This window comes from Solea solea, chromosome 16 (assembly GCF_958295425.1).
Source record: "Solea solea chromosome 16, fSolSol10.1, whole genome shotgun sequence".
Lineage (NCBI taxonomy): Eukaryota > Metazoa > Chordata > Actinopteri > Pleuronectiformes > Soleidae > Solea > Solea solea.
Genome location: NC_081149.1, coordinates 15444282 through 15461643, shown reverse-complemented (window position 1 = coordinate 15461643; position 17362 = coordinate 15444282). Strand labels below are relative to the sequence as shown.

General features: G+C 40.1%; 3 protein-coding genes across 3 annotated transcripts; all 3 read left to right on the top strand.

Annotated features, from left to right (window-relative positions):
- The first annotated feature begins 767 nt into the window (after positions 1-767).
- anks4b (ankyrin repeat and sterile alpha motif domain containing 4B) lies at positions 768-4082 on the top strand. The gene is made up of 2 exons (XM_058652961.1): positions 768-1305; positions 2682-4082. The coding sequence occupies exons 1-2, from the start codon at positions 1145-1147 to the stop codon at positions 3799-3801; spliced, it is 1281 nt and encodes a 426-aa protein (XP_058508944.1). The 5' UTR covers positions 768-1144; the 3' UTR covers positions 3802-4082.
- Positions 4083-5686: 1604 nt separating this feature from the next.
- si:ch211-256e16.3 (kelch-like protein 20) lies at positions 5687-12115 on the top strand. Its single transcript, XM_058652956.1, has 12 exons — positions 5687-5840; positions 6186-6487; positions 7393-7527; positions 7617-7808; positions 8487-8630; positions 9349-9535; positions 9739-9885; positions 9985-10113; positions 10397-10573; positions 10735-10881; positions 10989-11154; positions 11249-12115. Exons 2-12 carry the CDS (start codon positions 6206-6208, stop codon positions 11403-11405), a joined length of 1863 nt encoding a protein of 620 aa, XP_058508939.1. The 5' UTR covers positions 5687-5840; positions 6186-6205; the 3' UTR covers positions 11406-12115.
- Positions 12116-12572: 457 nt separating this feature from the next.
- Positions 12573-17241, top strand: LOC131475093 (cytochrome b-c1 complex subunit 2, mitochondrial). Its single transcript, XM_058652957.1, has 14 exons — positions 12573-12699; positions 14211-14312; positions 14447-14596; positions 14699-14763; positions 14878-14934; positions 15038-15162; positions 15253-15350; positions 15470-15527; positions 15735-15830; positions 15921-16120; positions 16200-16280; positions 16385-16461; positions 16554-16707; positions 16932-17241. The coding sequence occupies exons 1-14, from the start codon at positions 12667-12669 to the stop codon at positions 17013-17015; spliced, it is 1380 nt and encodes a 459-aa protein (XP_058508940.1). The 5' UTR covers positions 12573-12666; the 3' UTR covers positions 17016-17241.
- The last annotated feature ends 121 nt before the right edge of the window (positions 17242-17362 follow it).

Sequence of the window (17362 nt, the reverse complement as noted above, 5' to 3'; positions counted from 1 at the left end):
CCTGTCATAAAAACGAGAAAACAACTAAACTTTACAACTAAAAATTGTATTATTTATTTGGCAAATAACAAACTGAATTCACCTTTTTATACCCAAATTTGAGCTGGCTCACTGGGCTTCTTCTCTGAAAAGTCACAAATTAAATTACTATAATTTGACCTCTTAATAAATAAATAATAATGTGTTTTACTATGTTTTTTTTGGTTAAAGAAAGAAAGAAAGAAAGATAATTACCAATGATGTCAATTTAGGGCAGCTGTGGCATAAACCTTACATTGGGTGGTGGTCTAGTAAATTTGTTTTATATAGTTTTGATTTTGTATGGCTGCTACCTTGGCCAGACCACTTTTAAAATACATTTCTAATCTCAATTGGAACTTCGTAGTTAAATAAAGGTAAACACATTAAAAATATAAATTAATCTTTTATTTTTTTTCCTTCTTTCATCAAAATCAAGCTACTGGTTCCCAAAGTCATTGGTCTGTGTTTAAAACGTCTTTTAAATGTGTGTTTGAAGGCCATATCATTTTAAAACACTTTGTAAGTGCCTTATCTATGATCTTTTTATGTTTTGTATTGCTTAATTTAAAGATCTAATTACGAGTTCAGAGTTACCACAATGCAAAAAATACTCCATAATGAGTCCCTGATTAAAAATTGTACTTATAATTGTACAAAAATGTACAAGAGATATCAGTGAATTATTCTAAATACTCATATATAATGTTAACATACCATATAAGCACATTTTAATTGTATTACATGATTTCGATTTTACTTTTTGGGCAATTTAAATCATCATAATAGTCATTTTTAGGCTGTTTCTTATGTACATGTGTTTGTTACAAGTCGTGTTTATAGCTGTAAAATAGTAAAGGATGCATATGTTCCCTCATAATTTGCTCATGAGTAAATGTGGTTTTGTGAATGTCTCTTTGCATTATTAGAGGCTCTGAAAGTAAGTGATGACGCAGTGATGGTGTTTTAAAGGAAAATGCTGTGGCTGACAGCTCTGCGCTGGACTTTGCTTTTGTTTTATGGCTCTGAGCTGCTGATATATGTTGACGCCCAGTGAGCACTTTGTTTGCTCGGGTCTGCTGTTGTGTCAGTCTGTGCGTCTGCCCGGAGAAGGCTCTTGTTCGAGATGTCTCGGTACCACAAAGCGGCAGTCGATGGCTACTTGGACCTGCTGAAGGAGGCCACAAGGAGGGACCTGAACATTGCGGATGAAGATGGCATGACTCCCACTTTACTGGCTGCTTTCCATGGACATGTTGATGCTCTCCAGCTCATTTGCAGCAGAGGGTAAGAGATACATTCCTCTCTATCCCCTCCCCAGGCGTTTATAACAAGTTTATTGTTAAGGTGCTGTATTTCATTGAACTGCTTCTCATGTAAGTATGTTAGATAATGTGACACTCAGGCATACACATGTTGACATTGTGATCCAATTTTTAATCTGATATTTCAGGTAAATTCTCTAAATCATATTTCTATTGAGGCCACAGTGAATTTTATGTAATGGCCGGGAAACAATGTTTTGTATGTTTTTTTTTTCCTCATACGTTTTGAAAGAAAGCACATATTTATGTACACCCTAATGAGATGGAACTTTATTTGCCCTTCTAAACTAGTGTCTTCCATGAGCCAAATGTTTAATCAACCGTCTCTCATGAAACAAAAAAGCCCTTTATCTCTACCCCCACCCCCAACCTCAGTCAACAAAAGACTAAAACACTGCATGAGATTGTCTGGGGAAAATACAGTACGAGTGAGGCCTAACATTATGAGGTGAGGCATTTCCGCTTACATTACCTTTGGGATTTATGGCAAGGTTTTTATAGCTGTGACAATGAGACACAGCAGAGGAGGACTTTAAATCTTAATAGTTTACTAATTATCGTCAAACAGTTTTTGTATTATTTTGTATTTTGGCCAAAATTAAATAATGGTTGGACACTTTTCATTGATTTTCCAAGAGCCGTGGAGAGGATTTATATCATAGGAAAAAGAAACAGCAAAATAAGCACATACATATCACTTAATGCAGGGATCAAGTAAATGTGGCTGAGGGCCAATTTTTTTGAATTTGAAGCAATTGAATATTGGGCCAAAACATTGTATCTTCATCAGGCAAAGTGCCTGAAAACGACCTTAAAATGTTGTCATTATTTACCAGCTTGTTACAAAAACAAATGTGTGTGAGATATGTACTCATACTGTTAATATTTATTGTGCATGATTTCAATTTTAAGAATTACTGCTTCTTATTTAAGCCTAACATATCATAATAGGTATTTTACAGTTACTCCCCAAACCTGGCTGTCCATTTGGATATACTTATCACCCCCGGACCTTGAATATGTGTAATTGGTAAATGTTTTGTATTTGTCTTTTATACTGATGATTAAAATAGATTCTGTTGCTCGAATTGACAGTTAACTTAGACCAAATGTTTGGTTTGAAAAATACAAATAAAAACACTGTTGTTGTCATGAACAGCCAGGTTTGGGGAGTAAATGTCCGTAAAGAGTACAAGTACATATCTCAAGCTGGTGATTAATGACAAATGACATCTCTCACAAACCTGTTTAACTGACTATATGTGACAGAAAGTAGTTAAACAATGATAAAGTTGCATTCTGTTACTTTCAATGAATCTTTTTGCTTTTGCTTAACAGAGGAGACCCCAACAAGAGCGACATCTGGGGAAACACGCCGTTGCACCATGCTGCAGCGAACGGCCACATGCACATCCTGAGTTTTCTGGTCAACTTTGGTGCCAACGTCTTTGCCCTGGACAATGAATTCCACACAGCAATGGACGTGGCTGCCTCTCGCGACCGCATGGACTGCGTGCGCTTCTTAGACACTGCCGCGTCACAGCAGACCAACCAGAATCCCAAGAAGGTCGCCACTCTGAAGAAGGAGGCTGTCAAGGAAGCAGAGAAACAAGTTAAACTCTGTGAGAAGGTGAAGAAGAAACACCAGAGCAAGATGGAGAAAATGCACCATGGAGCAGGCAACACTGGGACTGTGTCAGAGGCCAGCATGGCGTCATCCTTCTCAAATGGTGGTACCATGTCTGGCATCAGTGAACAGTTCTCCGAGCTTAAGGTTAAATCTGGCTCAGTTAAAAGCGGGGTGATAGGCACTCTCCAAAAGAAGCTTGGAAGGAAAGACAAAGGCACACTGCAGAGACCAGAAGGGAATGGGAATGTTATTTTTCTCAAGCCGGAGAACAGAACATTGGAGAAGCCAGAGTTTCTGGATGTCTTCAGTGAGCATGATGAAAACATGTTTGATGAGGAAGGAATGGGGGAATGTGACGATGGTGAAGAATCAGGTGAAGTCAAACAGTCTATCTTCAACCGTCCTGGTCTTGGAGGTCTGATTTTCATGAAGAAGATGGAGTTGGAGTCAGATGATGTGCCCAGGGGGAACGATGAGAACCTTGGCTACCTCGTTCAGAACATGTTTGATGCAGAGGAGATTGCTGATGGCTACGAGGAGAATGGGGACACTAATCTGCCTTGGGATCAGGAAGATCTGGGTCTGGATGATGATGAAAACGATGAAACTTCTCCTCTGGATGTTTTCCTGTCTGCTGTTTCCTGCCCAGAGTTTGCCCTCGCATTTCACAGAGAGCACCTGGACCTGGAGGCGCTCATGCTTTGCTCTGATGAAGACCTGAAAAGCATTCGCATCCAGCTTGGCCCCAGGAAGAAGATCCTGGAAGCTGCTGCTCGCAGAAAGAACACGCTGGAAGCTCCTGGACTCATGAAGGACAGCTGCTTGTGATCCAAAAAAGCATGAACAGAGATTTATATTCCTACATTTAACTTAACATTTTCATCTGTATGTTTTGTAAAGAGAGATTTTTGATTTCTGTATAAAATCATTCAGCAAATCATTGCACCAAAAGCATATAAAGTTGTTAATAGAGGATTGTGCACTGCTTTGTTTGTAATGTCCATGGCCTACGCAACATGACAGGAGAGTCAGTGATAGGCCACTGTCTGTATGCCTGGATGAAAAAGTATGGAATAAAAAGTATCTAAAATAAAAGAATCTTACGTTTGGCAGGCTGCTTGATTTTGAATCAGCAATATCACTAAAGTGTCCATTATCGAGATAACAGAGTTTTATTATTTATTATAAATCCACTTTAATCTAACTGTTAATACTTAGTGTTCACCTAGGGACTCACTTTCCATGCGGGGACACAAAGTTGTTTGCCACAAAGTAGTTGAGATTAAGATATAATGATCAGAAGAACTCAAAACATGAAATTTACCATGTTTACATGAACTAACGGGTGAATTAAGTGGAGAATTTACCAGTCAAGGAGAAAGTTGTTTTACCATGTCTGCTTGTTGTGTTGTGGCTGCATTTTCCGACCCAAGGCAAAGCAGGAGGTGTGAGGGGTGAATTATCTCATGCCAAACTTCAGGTTGCCAGGTCCGCAGTTTTGCGTCGGTTCTACTTTTGACATAATTGCATGTTGATTTTTTTTTGTTTGCAATTTGAGTAAACGTGTTTTTCATACATGACAATAACCAAGACAGTGATGTTAACAATAATATAAAAAAAGCATTGAATCCAGCCCTCTATAACAGTGTTTCCCAACCCTGGTCCTCAGGGAACACTGCCCTGCATGTTTTAGATGTTGCCCTGCTGCTCCAACACACCTGATTAAGATGATGTCAACAAGCTCGGCAGAAGCATGGTATCTGATTCAGGTGTGATGGAGCAGGGCACACTGATCTATACTGTATGCTGTCCATTATAGATTATTTACACTTTACTGAAACACTTTTGTCCAGAAAAGGCAAAATGGAGGCAGACGATCCACTATCGCAACTCCTAAAGCAGAGGTCTCAAACTTGCATTATTTGTGTGTTTTTGTTATTTATAGAATAATATTGCCTCACAAATATATATTTTTATGATGAACTATGTATTCTTCCATATCAAACAAACCCTTTTTTCACACTTATTTTGAAATTATGTGAAATATCGCCATGCCAATATCATTACTGCAATATCACAATGGAATACCTTGATGTAATTTTAATCTTCTAAGATTTTAATCTCCTTCCCCTAAACAAAATTACTTTTGTCCTTTCATTGAATTTGAGACCCCTGCCCTAAAGGAAGAAGCCAGAAGAAGAAGAAGAAATGCATATGCTTAGATTGTGCATCAGTGAGTCAGTCACCACATTCACCAAGCTGTATTTTATTTATGATTAAACACCAGATTAAAGACCAGTTCATGTTAAACTGCTTTCAATAAAGTCTTGGACATTAATAAAGGCCCACTGAGTACTAATTTGTGAAATTTCAGACTGTAGCAGAGGGACAACTCATCCCTCTTTCCAAAGTCCGTCAGGGAAGTATGGTGAACGTTGTATTTCTTCTTTGTTTACCTACATTTGGAAGCTTCCACTTCAAAATCTTAAAATGTGTGTTCAGGCTGGTTTGTCCATTTGGGCTTCTGTAGAAACACGATCGAGCAAGAATGTGGCTTTTGTATAGCTAAAAAGAATACACATCAAAGGAGAAATTCTAAGGCTACATAAACCAGATGATTTTTACTTCAGCGTGATCATACGTTTAATAAAATATTGTTGTGTGCAGTATATTTTATTTCTGTTAATAAACTATGCTAAATGTGACACTAAGGCGCTTGTATTGAGCTGCTTTTGTTGCCGTTAGGTGGCAAACCTGGCAACCCTGTTGTGCTGCGACGGTAGGCGGGGCTTCCTGTGGCTGCTGTTGCTGCTTTTAATCGTGGGAGAGTGTGTTCGCTGTGTGGAAGTCACGATCATGTCAAACAGGTAAACAGGTAGTGTTTGTGTCCGCGTTGAAGCTACTGAGTGTTTCAGGCCACTGTGTTTGTTCTTCTGAAACAACTCACGTGTCTGACTCGGTGTAGAACGGTTCGTTTGAGCCACTTAATCTGTACTAAGCCTCATTAGTGTGCTCAGAGACAATCTCTGACTGTCTCTCTCTGTGCGTTTGCCTCTTTGTCTGTTTTAAGACTTTTGTTATTGTCATTTCTAACTACTAAGTTTGAGTTTGGAAGAGATAGTTTGCCGAAAGTGAAATGTCAGGTTACTAAAGTACTTTGATTTGAAAAAGGAGCGCCAAAGTGTATCAACTGCCTCTGTTTTGACTCACAGGTTCATATGACGAGGGAGACATGGCTGAAATTATTGCCGTTAACGCCGGTTTACCGTCTCTCTCCGACATTAACGTCACATTTCGGGTTCAAGAGGACGCTGGCGCCGCTGCCACCGCCCCTCCAGCCTCCCTGAGCAGCGAGGACTACCTGTTTGTGGAGGCCAGACACCCCAACACTGTCCTGCAGGGCCTCAACAGCCTGCGGCTCAACAACGCCTTCTGTGACGTGACGCTGTGCTGCGGAGGACACGAGTTCCCGTGTCACCGCATCGTGTTGGCCTCTTTCAGCTCTTACTTTCAGGTAAACGCAGTTTTACGTTCCTCACTATTAGCGCCACCGACTGGCTAGGGAGGGGACGATACTTGGCAGGAGCCGATGCGATATTCAGTATCGATATCGGTCCTATACTGGTAAAACTCAGCTACCATCCAAAAAACCCAGAAGGACCTAATCTGTGTCATTTGCCCGTTTCTGCATTGGTCAACGCTGACCCTATGGTCAAACTCAAATGACCCTGAGGCCACTAAATATCCAGTCTGGTCAGGATCAAGTAATAAACAGTCTAACATTTAGTAGAGATGGACGATATAATCACAACATTCCATCGTGATATTGCAATAATGATATATGCTGCAATATTTCCCAGAATTTCAATTTAAAGTGAATCAGTAAAGTTAAATACACATACAGAAATAGTCCATTTTTACTTGGCAGGCCACTTGAAATCATATGGGAGGCTGCAAGTTTGAGAACTCTGCCCTATGCGGACCAATATGGCGGTTTTAACGTTTAATCGGTAGGCAGGATATTCACTCAACGTCATTCTTACTAGTCAAACTACAGTTACACATGTAGAATGACTAGAATGACGTCCCTTTTGTCATTCCCGTGTATGGGGTTTGTTATTTTGGATATTTACAATTCAGTTATCCATATCTGGATTGTAGATATCTCTAATTTCAGTTGCAGATATCTACACTGTCATTATGTCTAGTCACAATTCAAGTTCAAGATATCTTTAATTATCCTGAATTGAAGATATCTATAATGTCCTTTTCAGATATCGTGAATTAAGTTTTAGATAGTCGGAAGGAAGTTGTAGATGTGTTGTAGTATTGTATTTTAAAAATAAAAAGCAAAATATAATTTTGACTAGTGAGATCCTCTTATTTAACAGCTGTGAATGGAAAAATGTGTCTCCACAGGCAATGTTTTCCACTGACCTGATAGAGTCCAAACAGGAGCGAGTTGCCATCAATGGAGTTGAACCTCAGATGATTGGCATGCTGGTGAGCTATGCCTACACGTCAGAAGTCTACATCTCAAAAGCCAATGTGCAGGTAAAGAAAACTCTCATCCCCAGCCAGTCCCACGTCTTCCTCTTTTTCCCTGAATGACGTTTGTGCTGAACACAATCGATTTGTCCTAGGCTTTGTTGGCAGCAGCCAACCTGCTGGACGTGATGGCTGTCAGAGAGGCCTGCTGTTGTTTCATGGAGCGTCAGATGGATGAGATAAACTGTGTGGGAATTCACTGCTTCGCCGAGGCCCACTCTTGTAAGGTGCTGGAGAAACACAGCATGGACTACATCCTTGAGCACTTCAGCAGTGTTTATCAGCAGGTAAGAGGCCGACAGAGCCGTATATTGTCATTTTAGTCTGTCAGAGCTGACTCCTGCAGGTTGACATGTTTGTGGCAGTGTCGTGTGTTTCATTATGTTTTATAGTGTGATAAAGTTTAAAATAAAGAGACTTCTGTTGAGTCGAATAATAACTAGTTTATATATTTAAGTAGCCACACTGGAATGTCTGTTTATTTTTATTTTTTTACACAAGTTGGTTACATACTCCATTCTGTTTGGTCAGTTATGGCATGCTACAGACTGTAGCAGACCACTGCTATGTGTACGGGCAACTGGGAGGAGAGTGGTTCTAATCGTACTGCAGAACACAAATTATTCTGCAGACTGCAACCAGGTGAATCTGTGGAAAAACCAAAAACAATCAGATGTCTTCATCAGCTTAGGCTTTTCATTTTTTAGCATTAACCACATACATATTACTCTGTTTTTTTTTTTGTCTGGCTGAATTTCACCAACGCCATGGAGAAACTAGTCACCAGTAATTGACTAGTGTCATGCACTGCTCTGGGATTTATGAGAGAAAGGAGTTTGTCAGCATACAAAGACCTATAACTGGTTAACTTCAATTACTGGTCTGTTTGTGTGTATGTGTTCATGAAGTCATCACTGAGATTTAATTAAATAACCCTATTCTTTTTTTTCTATTTTGTCCCCCAGGAGGAGTTCCTGTCTCTGTGTGTGGACAAACTGACAGATATCATTGGCAGTGACCACCTCAATGTGCCCAAAGAAGAGCTGGTGTTTGAGGCCGCCATGTTGTGGTTGAATAAGTGCCCCTCTCGAAAACAGAGCTTTGAAAAGGTCAGACTCATTTCTCAACTTTTTTGAAATACTTTTTTGTTTGCATGCTAGTGATGATGTTAACTATGTCCATACATGTGTAACTATTCAGAACGTTTTGTAGTTCATTTCATTCATCCTCCTGAACTGTGAAGTGACTAGTAACTAAAAATAAAAGTTTTATGGAGCTGTAGGCGACTGGACTTTTAAAGTTTCTTGAAGCATTGTCCCCTCTTTTCCATGAAGCCTCTTCAGTTTTAACTGACTGGTCAAGAATCTCTGGTACTTGACCTCCTGAGGGTCATGATCTATTTTGGAACTGGTTATTACTAAGTTGTGTATTTGCCAGTGGATGTCAAAAAGTAAACAGATTAAGATTACATTTTTAAGCTGTAACCATGTACTAGTCCTCAATTCAACAGCTATTTAAAGGTAAATAAACCCCACTCTGCCCAGGTGACTGAAATCTGACACAGAGGACTTCAAAAATGTGGTGTTTGACCAGAGAGGTGGCATATACATCGATATTTTTTTTAATGCATCATTTCAACACTTTACACTGTGAAGATTTGCACCTGGATCGGCAAATCATTTTACTAGATACCCATATACAATGTTTTTTACCTGAAGAAAGGGGTTTAGGAACCATGATTATGGGTTAAATATTAGAGAAACGGTATTATTGACTAAGTTGAAGTTAAATTTATCAGATTTCTCTACTTTCATTTGTTCCTCAAAGGTCCTCGAGCATATCCGCCTGCCGCTCATCAGCCCCTACTACCTCCATGATGTGATTGAGTCTCTGGATGTGGTGAAAGAAAACCAGGGCTGCCAGAGGCTTATCTCCGAGGCCAAGGATTACTTGCTGCTGAAGGATCGCCGAGGGGAACTCTACTGCCCCAGATCGAGACCCCGCAGGTCCACAGGTAAACACACCTAACACCAGCACGATCGAAAAAAAAAATTAGAATTTTTAAGAACCAAAGTAGTAGATTGATTATTGGAGAAACTAGTTGCCAGAATATTGCTAGTTTCAGGTTGTACACGTCATTACGTTGCATTGTATCCTACAGGGGCATGCCTCACCTCACTCCTCTCTGTTCCTCTCCTCCTGTTGCCATGGCAACAGGGACAGCTGAAGTGATAGTGACAGTTGGAGGGGAGGACGACAAGGTGGTGCTGCGTAGTGCCGAGAGCTTCGATCCTGTGACAAATCATTGGAAGAATCTGGCGAGCCTGCCTTTTGCTGTGAGCAAACATGGGCTGGTCGTGTCAGGTGAGGAAACACTTTCAACTAAAACATTACCAACTCCCTTCAAATGGGTGAGATGTTTCTTTCCATTCACTCCTTCCTCTTCTCCTCCTGCCTCTGTAGACTCAACTCTGTATTTGGCTGGAGGGGAGTTTCCTGATGGCTCAGCCAGCAGGGAGATGTGGCGCTATGACCCTTGCTTCGACTCCTGGATGGAGATGGCCCCGATGAATGTAGCTCGATCTGAGTTAGGTTAGGCTGCCTGCTCTTATTATTATTATTATTATTATTATTATTTTTCCCACAATCGGGTCTTATTGGATGGTTTTATGTTTTGTCATATTGTTAACAAATATCAGCACAGCTGATGAACTTTCATTTATTACCTGAAAGGTGGTGGCATTTAATTACAGGGAAAAAACCCGAAGCAAATTAAATCTAATTAAAATGTAGATTTTGATGTCTTATGTGTTTACGTAAAATGTCTTTACCATTAGTGACTATTTATTTCCCTCCTCTCCCTCTCTCTTCTCAGGCCTGGTGATGCTGGATGGCTTTGTTTATGCAGTAGGAGGGTGGGAGGGTCGGTCTCGTCTGGACTCTGTGGAGTGCTACCACCCTCACACCAACTCCTGGCAGTTCACAGAGTCTGTCAAAATGGCCGTCACAAGTCCTGCTGTGGTAGCCCTAGATGGACTGCTTTATGTTACTGGTATAAAATAAAGAATATAAAGATTATTCCTTCTTAATGAAGGATTTGGATGAGGTTTTTTTTTTTTTTAGAGGATGTAGGTTAATGTCCACTGTAGGAGATTAGATGTGCTTTAGATGAGTGCTTTAAATGTGTCACTGCTTCTTATTATATCTTGGTAGGTGGTGCAGTTCTAGAGGATGGTGATGGTACAGACCTTGCCCAGGTGTACAATCCAAAAACAGCAGTATGGACAGAGATCACCCCGATGCAGATTGCACGCTCTGGTTCAGCAGCGTGTACACTCAAAGGAAAGATCTATGTTATAGGTATCATGTTTCAGCACTCACCTCTACCTTTTCTAGATTTACAGCTGATTTATACTGATCAAGAAATGGTGCGGTTCTGTTGTTTAATCTCTCATTCCTTCTTTCAGGTGGATGGCATGCCTCAACAGAGAACACGGATAAGGTGGAGTGTTACAATCCCAAGACCAACCAGTGGACCATGTGTGCCCCTATGAAAGAACGAAGGTACCGGCCCGGTGCCTCTGTGGTGGATGGAAAGATTTATGTCCTGGGAGGAGAAGAAGGCTGGGACAGGTGAGGGGCTATACAGAAAAAACATAACTTTCTAATAGTTTTCCCAGAATTACATGAATTACAATGCTAATGTTACTGACAATTGTACATGCAGATATCACGACACAATTGAGAGGTTCTGTGATGAGACAGACGCGTGGGAGATTGTTGGGGAGATGCCCACCAGTCGCAGCTGGCTCAGCTGTGTCTCTCTCCAGCTGAGGAAGGACATTCACATAAACAGCTGTCCTGGGACACCAAATGAAAACTGAAGCAGGACATGGAGGACTCTCTTGTGGTTTCTATTGGCACCCTCTTCAGGGATCATAGCACTAAAAAGCTCAGAGCTGCAGAGACCAGCAAACTGAGAAGTGATGCCTGGATTTGCCACAGCGCCCTTTGAGCTGTTACTGATGGCAAAGTAGTTGATTTATGTGTTAAATCTGGGAGAGCTGGTGGAGTGAATCTCACTGACCTGGGTCTCTCCTTTGGCATGGATAAAAGATACTGTTGTTTACACACATGATCTCCAAGTTACTGTGATGGACAGCTCAGTCAGCAACCTGAGCTCATTTTCTGTATGACATGAACATGAATAGAATGTTGTCTTTATGTCCAATCACCTCAAATCTGTGAAGATTATCTCAGCCAATATAGTGTATTTTTGTATCAGCATTATTGATGTATTTATTGAGGTGCGACAAGCTGTGAAAAAGACCTTTTTTTTTAAAAGCAAAAAAAAAGAAAAGTAAACATTTTGCTCTATTAAAAGACGCTCTGAGGGCCAAAGAATCGATTTGCGTAAATGATGTGTTTGTGTGAGCTTTTATGTGAGCAGTGTTTTTTGTAATTTAACTTCATACGTTTTGAATGAGTCTTTACTAGCTGTAACCTGTTGTATATTTTTGTAATGTAGTGTGCGTCATGCATTTCAGCGAATATAAATGGAGCTAGGTCCTAATAAAGATGTTCACTTATTTAATTGCGTGTGTGTGTGTGTGTTTTGTTCTTGTGAACAGATGAGAATTTTTTGAAGATTAAGTAGGAATTTTATTGTTCCCTCTGTTAAGGAAATTATATTTATGGCATTTTTCTACATACGATCATGCACACACATTTTAAACAGTCATACAGATACATGAATTCACCATCTGCAAAACTGTTACGAAACAGTGCATTTGTTGTATTAAACTTTTGAATAAGGGTTACTATGTTATCTAATTCCAGATGTGGGAAAAAAATATTGTTTCGTTTCACTCCATTTGTTCACTAATGTATGGCTTAGATATGGCTGCATTGCCATTTAAAAATGACAAATGTGACAGTTAAAATAAAATTGTTACAAAACAGTGCATATGTATCTTTTACTGTTGACTCCCCTAAACAATGGTCTTCAAAATAATTATAACTGATGCCCCTTAAACTTTAATGTACAACAACAGCTCACAATCCCCTGTTCACAGCAGGGGATTGTGGGTAAGAAGTCACAGCGCCACCATATCTGTCACCGGCTGAAGGAGAGAGTCTGGAGTCATGAGAGGAATCCGCTCTCTCAACAGTCTTCCCGTGAGTCCTGTTTTTATATATTGGTGTGTGCTTCGACACTAATAGGACCGAAACATCCCGTTTCTTATTGTCGGACAACTTGGATAAATAAACCCGCATTTAGCCGCAGTTACTACTGTTGCTAGTTAGCTAGGTGGCTAGTTGACGGAAGCGTATACTGCTTTACAGTCTAATTAAGTAACACTTTCTACGCACACATTCACTGAAAGTCTCACGGTGTGAATATCGCATGTGCAGTGAAGTCCCGTGATGTTACGTTGCAGCTTAGCCGTTTGTCGTATCTTTGTGTTTGTATCCACTGAAGGTCACATACGCACCGGTGTGTGCTCCTTTAAACCAATAACGCCTCAAAAAGTACCATAAATAGTGTGGGGGTGGCCTGAGATGTTGTCTTGTCACAGTAAATACATACACTGTCTTAGTTCACAGGACACATAAAATGCGGTCATGGTTTTAAGTGTAGTAAATGGCAGGGGTCATCTCAGGTCGTACACTGTAGCTGTATGTATAGCAGTACTCTCAACCTACTGATTTCGACTGTATGATACTGTATGTTGCTCACAGCTGTTGTGCTTTATTTATATAACACATTTTCTAATTTAAGTTATTTAGTGACAACAAATGTTCAGGTGCTGCTCAGTTGCAGGATCAAACATATCAGGGCTCAATGAAGGAAAAACCAAAACATGCATTGAAATTATTTTACTTTGTTTAATTTATGAGCAAACCCAATAGGTAAATATCCCCATTATTATTTTCAATATTTCCCAATTGTGACCAGTTACAATATAGTGAAGAGAATTTCACACTGAAATAGCAGTGCTGATTAGGTCACATGTATTTTATTGATTCATGTCAAAAGAGCAACACATGTTCATATGACTGTTCACACAGTCATATTGTGCTACTCGGAGTTAGCTAAAAAATTGCAAAGGTTATAGTGATTAAAAATAATCTAACCCGTGTATGAGATTAAGAGTTATATTGATAGTTGATAAAGCATTCACCTGGCATGAAGTTGTTTTGTTTTAATGTAGCTTCTGAACTTTCTTATACGGGATGTGTGCATGTGTCTGACAGCTTATATGCTATGATGTTTGGAAGACTGCAGAAGAATAATCAACTGCAATTAAATCTGACTTACTTAGTTGCAATTAAATCATCATCATTTATTCACTGGAATATGTCTGTTATTTCAAGTCATTGGTTTTATGTAGAGTCTTAATTACAGAGATTATTTTTAAATTAACATGTCTATTATACTTTTAGGTTACACAACAGGACACTTGTTTTTGACTCAAAACTGACTGTTACTATCATATCATTAATTAATCAGTATATTTTTAGCTATAGGTAAACAGAGAATCCACAGAATTGTTTTGGAGATGAACCACATTCTTGGGCATGATGTTGTATGTTCCATCACTGTCTTGTTCTTAATGTCCTTTACCATCAAACAAGACACTATCAGAGGAATAGTTGCTTATGCTCTTCAAACTCTTTTCCCACAGAAACGTTGCTATGCAGCTGCAAGGAGGAGTGAAGCTCTTACTGAACCCCTTGCAGGCCTGAAATCCTCCACAGCTGCAACACACCATCCTCAAAGTGTCCAGGTAGAAGCTGCTTTTATTTACATGTGACAATACTGCATTTTGTAATACAGAGCCGGCAAATTTTAATTCAGAAAAAGATCGATAGTTTCATTTGAAATGTAACAAGTACCTTTTTTTTAAATTTACTGCCTCAGGTCTCCAAACTCCCAAATGGACTGGTGATAGCATCACTTGAGAACTACTCGCCCTTATGCAGCGTGGGTCTGTTTGTGAAAGCTGGGAGTCGTTATGAGACTGCGCAAAACCAGGGTGTTTCTCATGTGCTACGACTGGCAGCCAACCTGGTAATTTTAAAATCATATTGTTTCAAGCATTTTTAATCACATTTATTTAAGTTTGTATTTCTTACATGAAGATGTTTAATCAAGAATGTTCCCCTGTTATAGACTACCAAGAATGTATCTGCCTTTAAGATCTGTCGTGGTGTGGAAGCACTTGGGGGCAGCCTGAGGTCAGTGAGGGTTCTTCTGTCCATGTTTGTGTTAACAGTCCTGCTATAAATCCACTGAGTAGGTGAATACCAGTGTAACCATAGATGAACCAACTGCTTTTTGTTTACTTACAGTGTGACATCGTCACGAGAGACCATGGTCTACACTGCAGACTGTCCCAGAGATCACCTGTATGTGTTCTATCATGTGTTTTATGTGCGTTTAATAAAAAAACATCTAAGATCTTACATAAATAACAGCCAGTCCTAATCAGTCTTGTGTCTGTGTGTTCAGAGATACTTTATTGGAGTTTTTGGTCAATGTGACCACAGCTCAGGAGTTTCGTCCGTGGGAAGTAGACAACCTGACGTCCAGGGTGAAGATTGACAATGCTCTGGCTCAGCAGTGTCCTCAAATAAGTCAGTAACAGCAGCCATCTTTGAGTCTGTGTTTATGTTTTGGATGCCCAGTTTGTGACATTCAGGTCTCTTCTCTGTTTTGTACCACAGGTGTAATAGAGAAGTTACATGAAGCAGCATACAAAAACACTCTTTTCAACTCTCTGTACTGCCCTGACTATATGGTTGGCCATGTCTCCTCTAAACAGGTAGTGTCTTAGTAGTGTTCCCTTTTTCTATATAGCAAAAATTGGATGTGATGTTCTGTATCATTATTTGTTAGATTGTATGTGGCTCTTACTCCCTTCTCCTCATTTCTTCCATGTAGCTGCAGTCATTTGTTGAAGAAAACTTCACCACTGGCAGAATGGCTCTTGTAGGATTAGGTGAGTGTCTGCTTGAGGCATCTGGCTTGGTTGTGTCCCTTCATTGCAGCAGCTTTCATTACACATCAAGCTTATCATGCCTGTGCGATGACACATCATGCCAATGGCAGTTTAAATGCTCAGACTATGTGGCTTTTTTTTCCCTTTTGCTTTTTGTTCCGCTTCACTTGTATGTTAATGTCTGTACTCTTTGATTTTTGTATTGAGGTGTGAAGCACTCTGTCCTGAGGCAGGTGGGTGAGGGGCTCTTGAGTGTCCGTAGCGGGGCAGGAGCACCTGTGGCCAAATCTGTGTACCGTGGAGGTAAAAACGTGCATTTGAATATCACAATACACATATTTTAAGCCTCGCAAATGCATTGTTGTCATTGTGTTGCTATGTGCATGTGTGTAGGTGAGCTGAGAATGCAGAACAATGATGCTCTGGTCCATGCACTGATTGCCAGCGAGGGTGGTGTGACAGGTAGTGTGGAGGCTAATGCCTTCACTGTGCTGCAAAGGATCCTGGGAGCTGGTCCACATGTAAAACGAGGCTCCAACATCACTAGCCAACTGAGTCAGGGCATTGCCAAAGCTACCACACAGCCCTTTGATGTAAGAACCTTTTTTTTTTTTTTTTTACTTTACAGAGAGTTTTGTACCCTAATGTCAGATGGGATCTAATGTCTTTCAGGCCACAGCCTTCAATGTCTCTTACTCTGACTCTGGCCTGTTTGGTCTATATACAGTTGCACAAGCTGATTCTACAGGAGAGGTGATAGTCAGATACACTGCGTCTAAGACAAATATAACCGCATCTCAAATGTGTTTAGATGCCATAACATGCATTTCACTGCTTTGTTTTTATCCTCTGCACAGGTGATCAAAGCTGCTATTGCCCAAGTCAGTGGTGTAGCTGAGGGAAATGTGTCAGAGGCTGACATCACCAGAGCAAAGTGAGTGCACTTTTTTTTTTTTTTTACATGCATGTTATTTTGGTTTAGACTGTTGCATATTTGACAGATTTGTGTATTTTTGTGTGGTGCAGAAACCAGGTGAAAGCAGAGTATGTGATGTCAATAGAGAGCTCTGAGACCCTGATGGAAGAGATCGGTGCTCAGGCTCTGACCACTGCAGCTTACCAGCCACCTGATGGTGTTCTCCAGACTATAGATGCCATCACCCACGATGATGTGGTCAAAGTGAGTGATTTCACTGTTGATGTTTGGGATGATGGGACTTTCTTTAAATCGATCAAAATGATGGTGCATGTTTTATTTCATACTACGCTCTTAATGTGAAACATTACAGCACTAGTACAGTTCTGTTGCCCCAAAAAGATTACTTTGAGGTTTTTAATCAGTGTTTATGGGGTCACTGAAAGTGATTTTTTATATATATTATTTTATATCTCCTCTCTTTCCAGGCTGCAAAGAAATTTATGGATGGCAAGAAGACAATGGCAGCAAGTGGACACCTTATTAATACACCATTTGTGGATGAAATATGAAAATAAAATTCAAAAACTTGATTTTATATTTGGGCATGCTGTGCCCAGCTGCCTGAAAATGAAAGAGAAACCACAGTCTCCTGCAACAAGTTATTTGATGTCATCAATCATGGCTTTTCTGCAGAATGAATGAGCTCAAACAAGGAGCTAGAGAATCTAAATGCAATTTTCTTTTGTTTTGTCTGTTTAACTGTATATCTGTGTAAATTAAAGTTGACAGTATTAACAGATGGTTGGTGGTGAATGTAGTATATGCTGGGATGATTTTAGAATTGGGCTCCTGTAGGTTTATTTGTCTCTCGATGGTCTTTCTCACCAGCAAGCTTTTTCAGCACCTTACAGAAGAC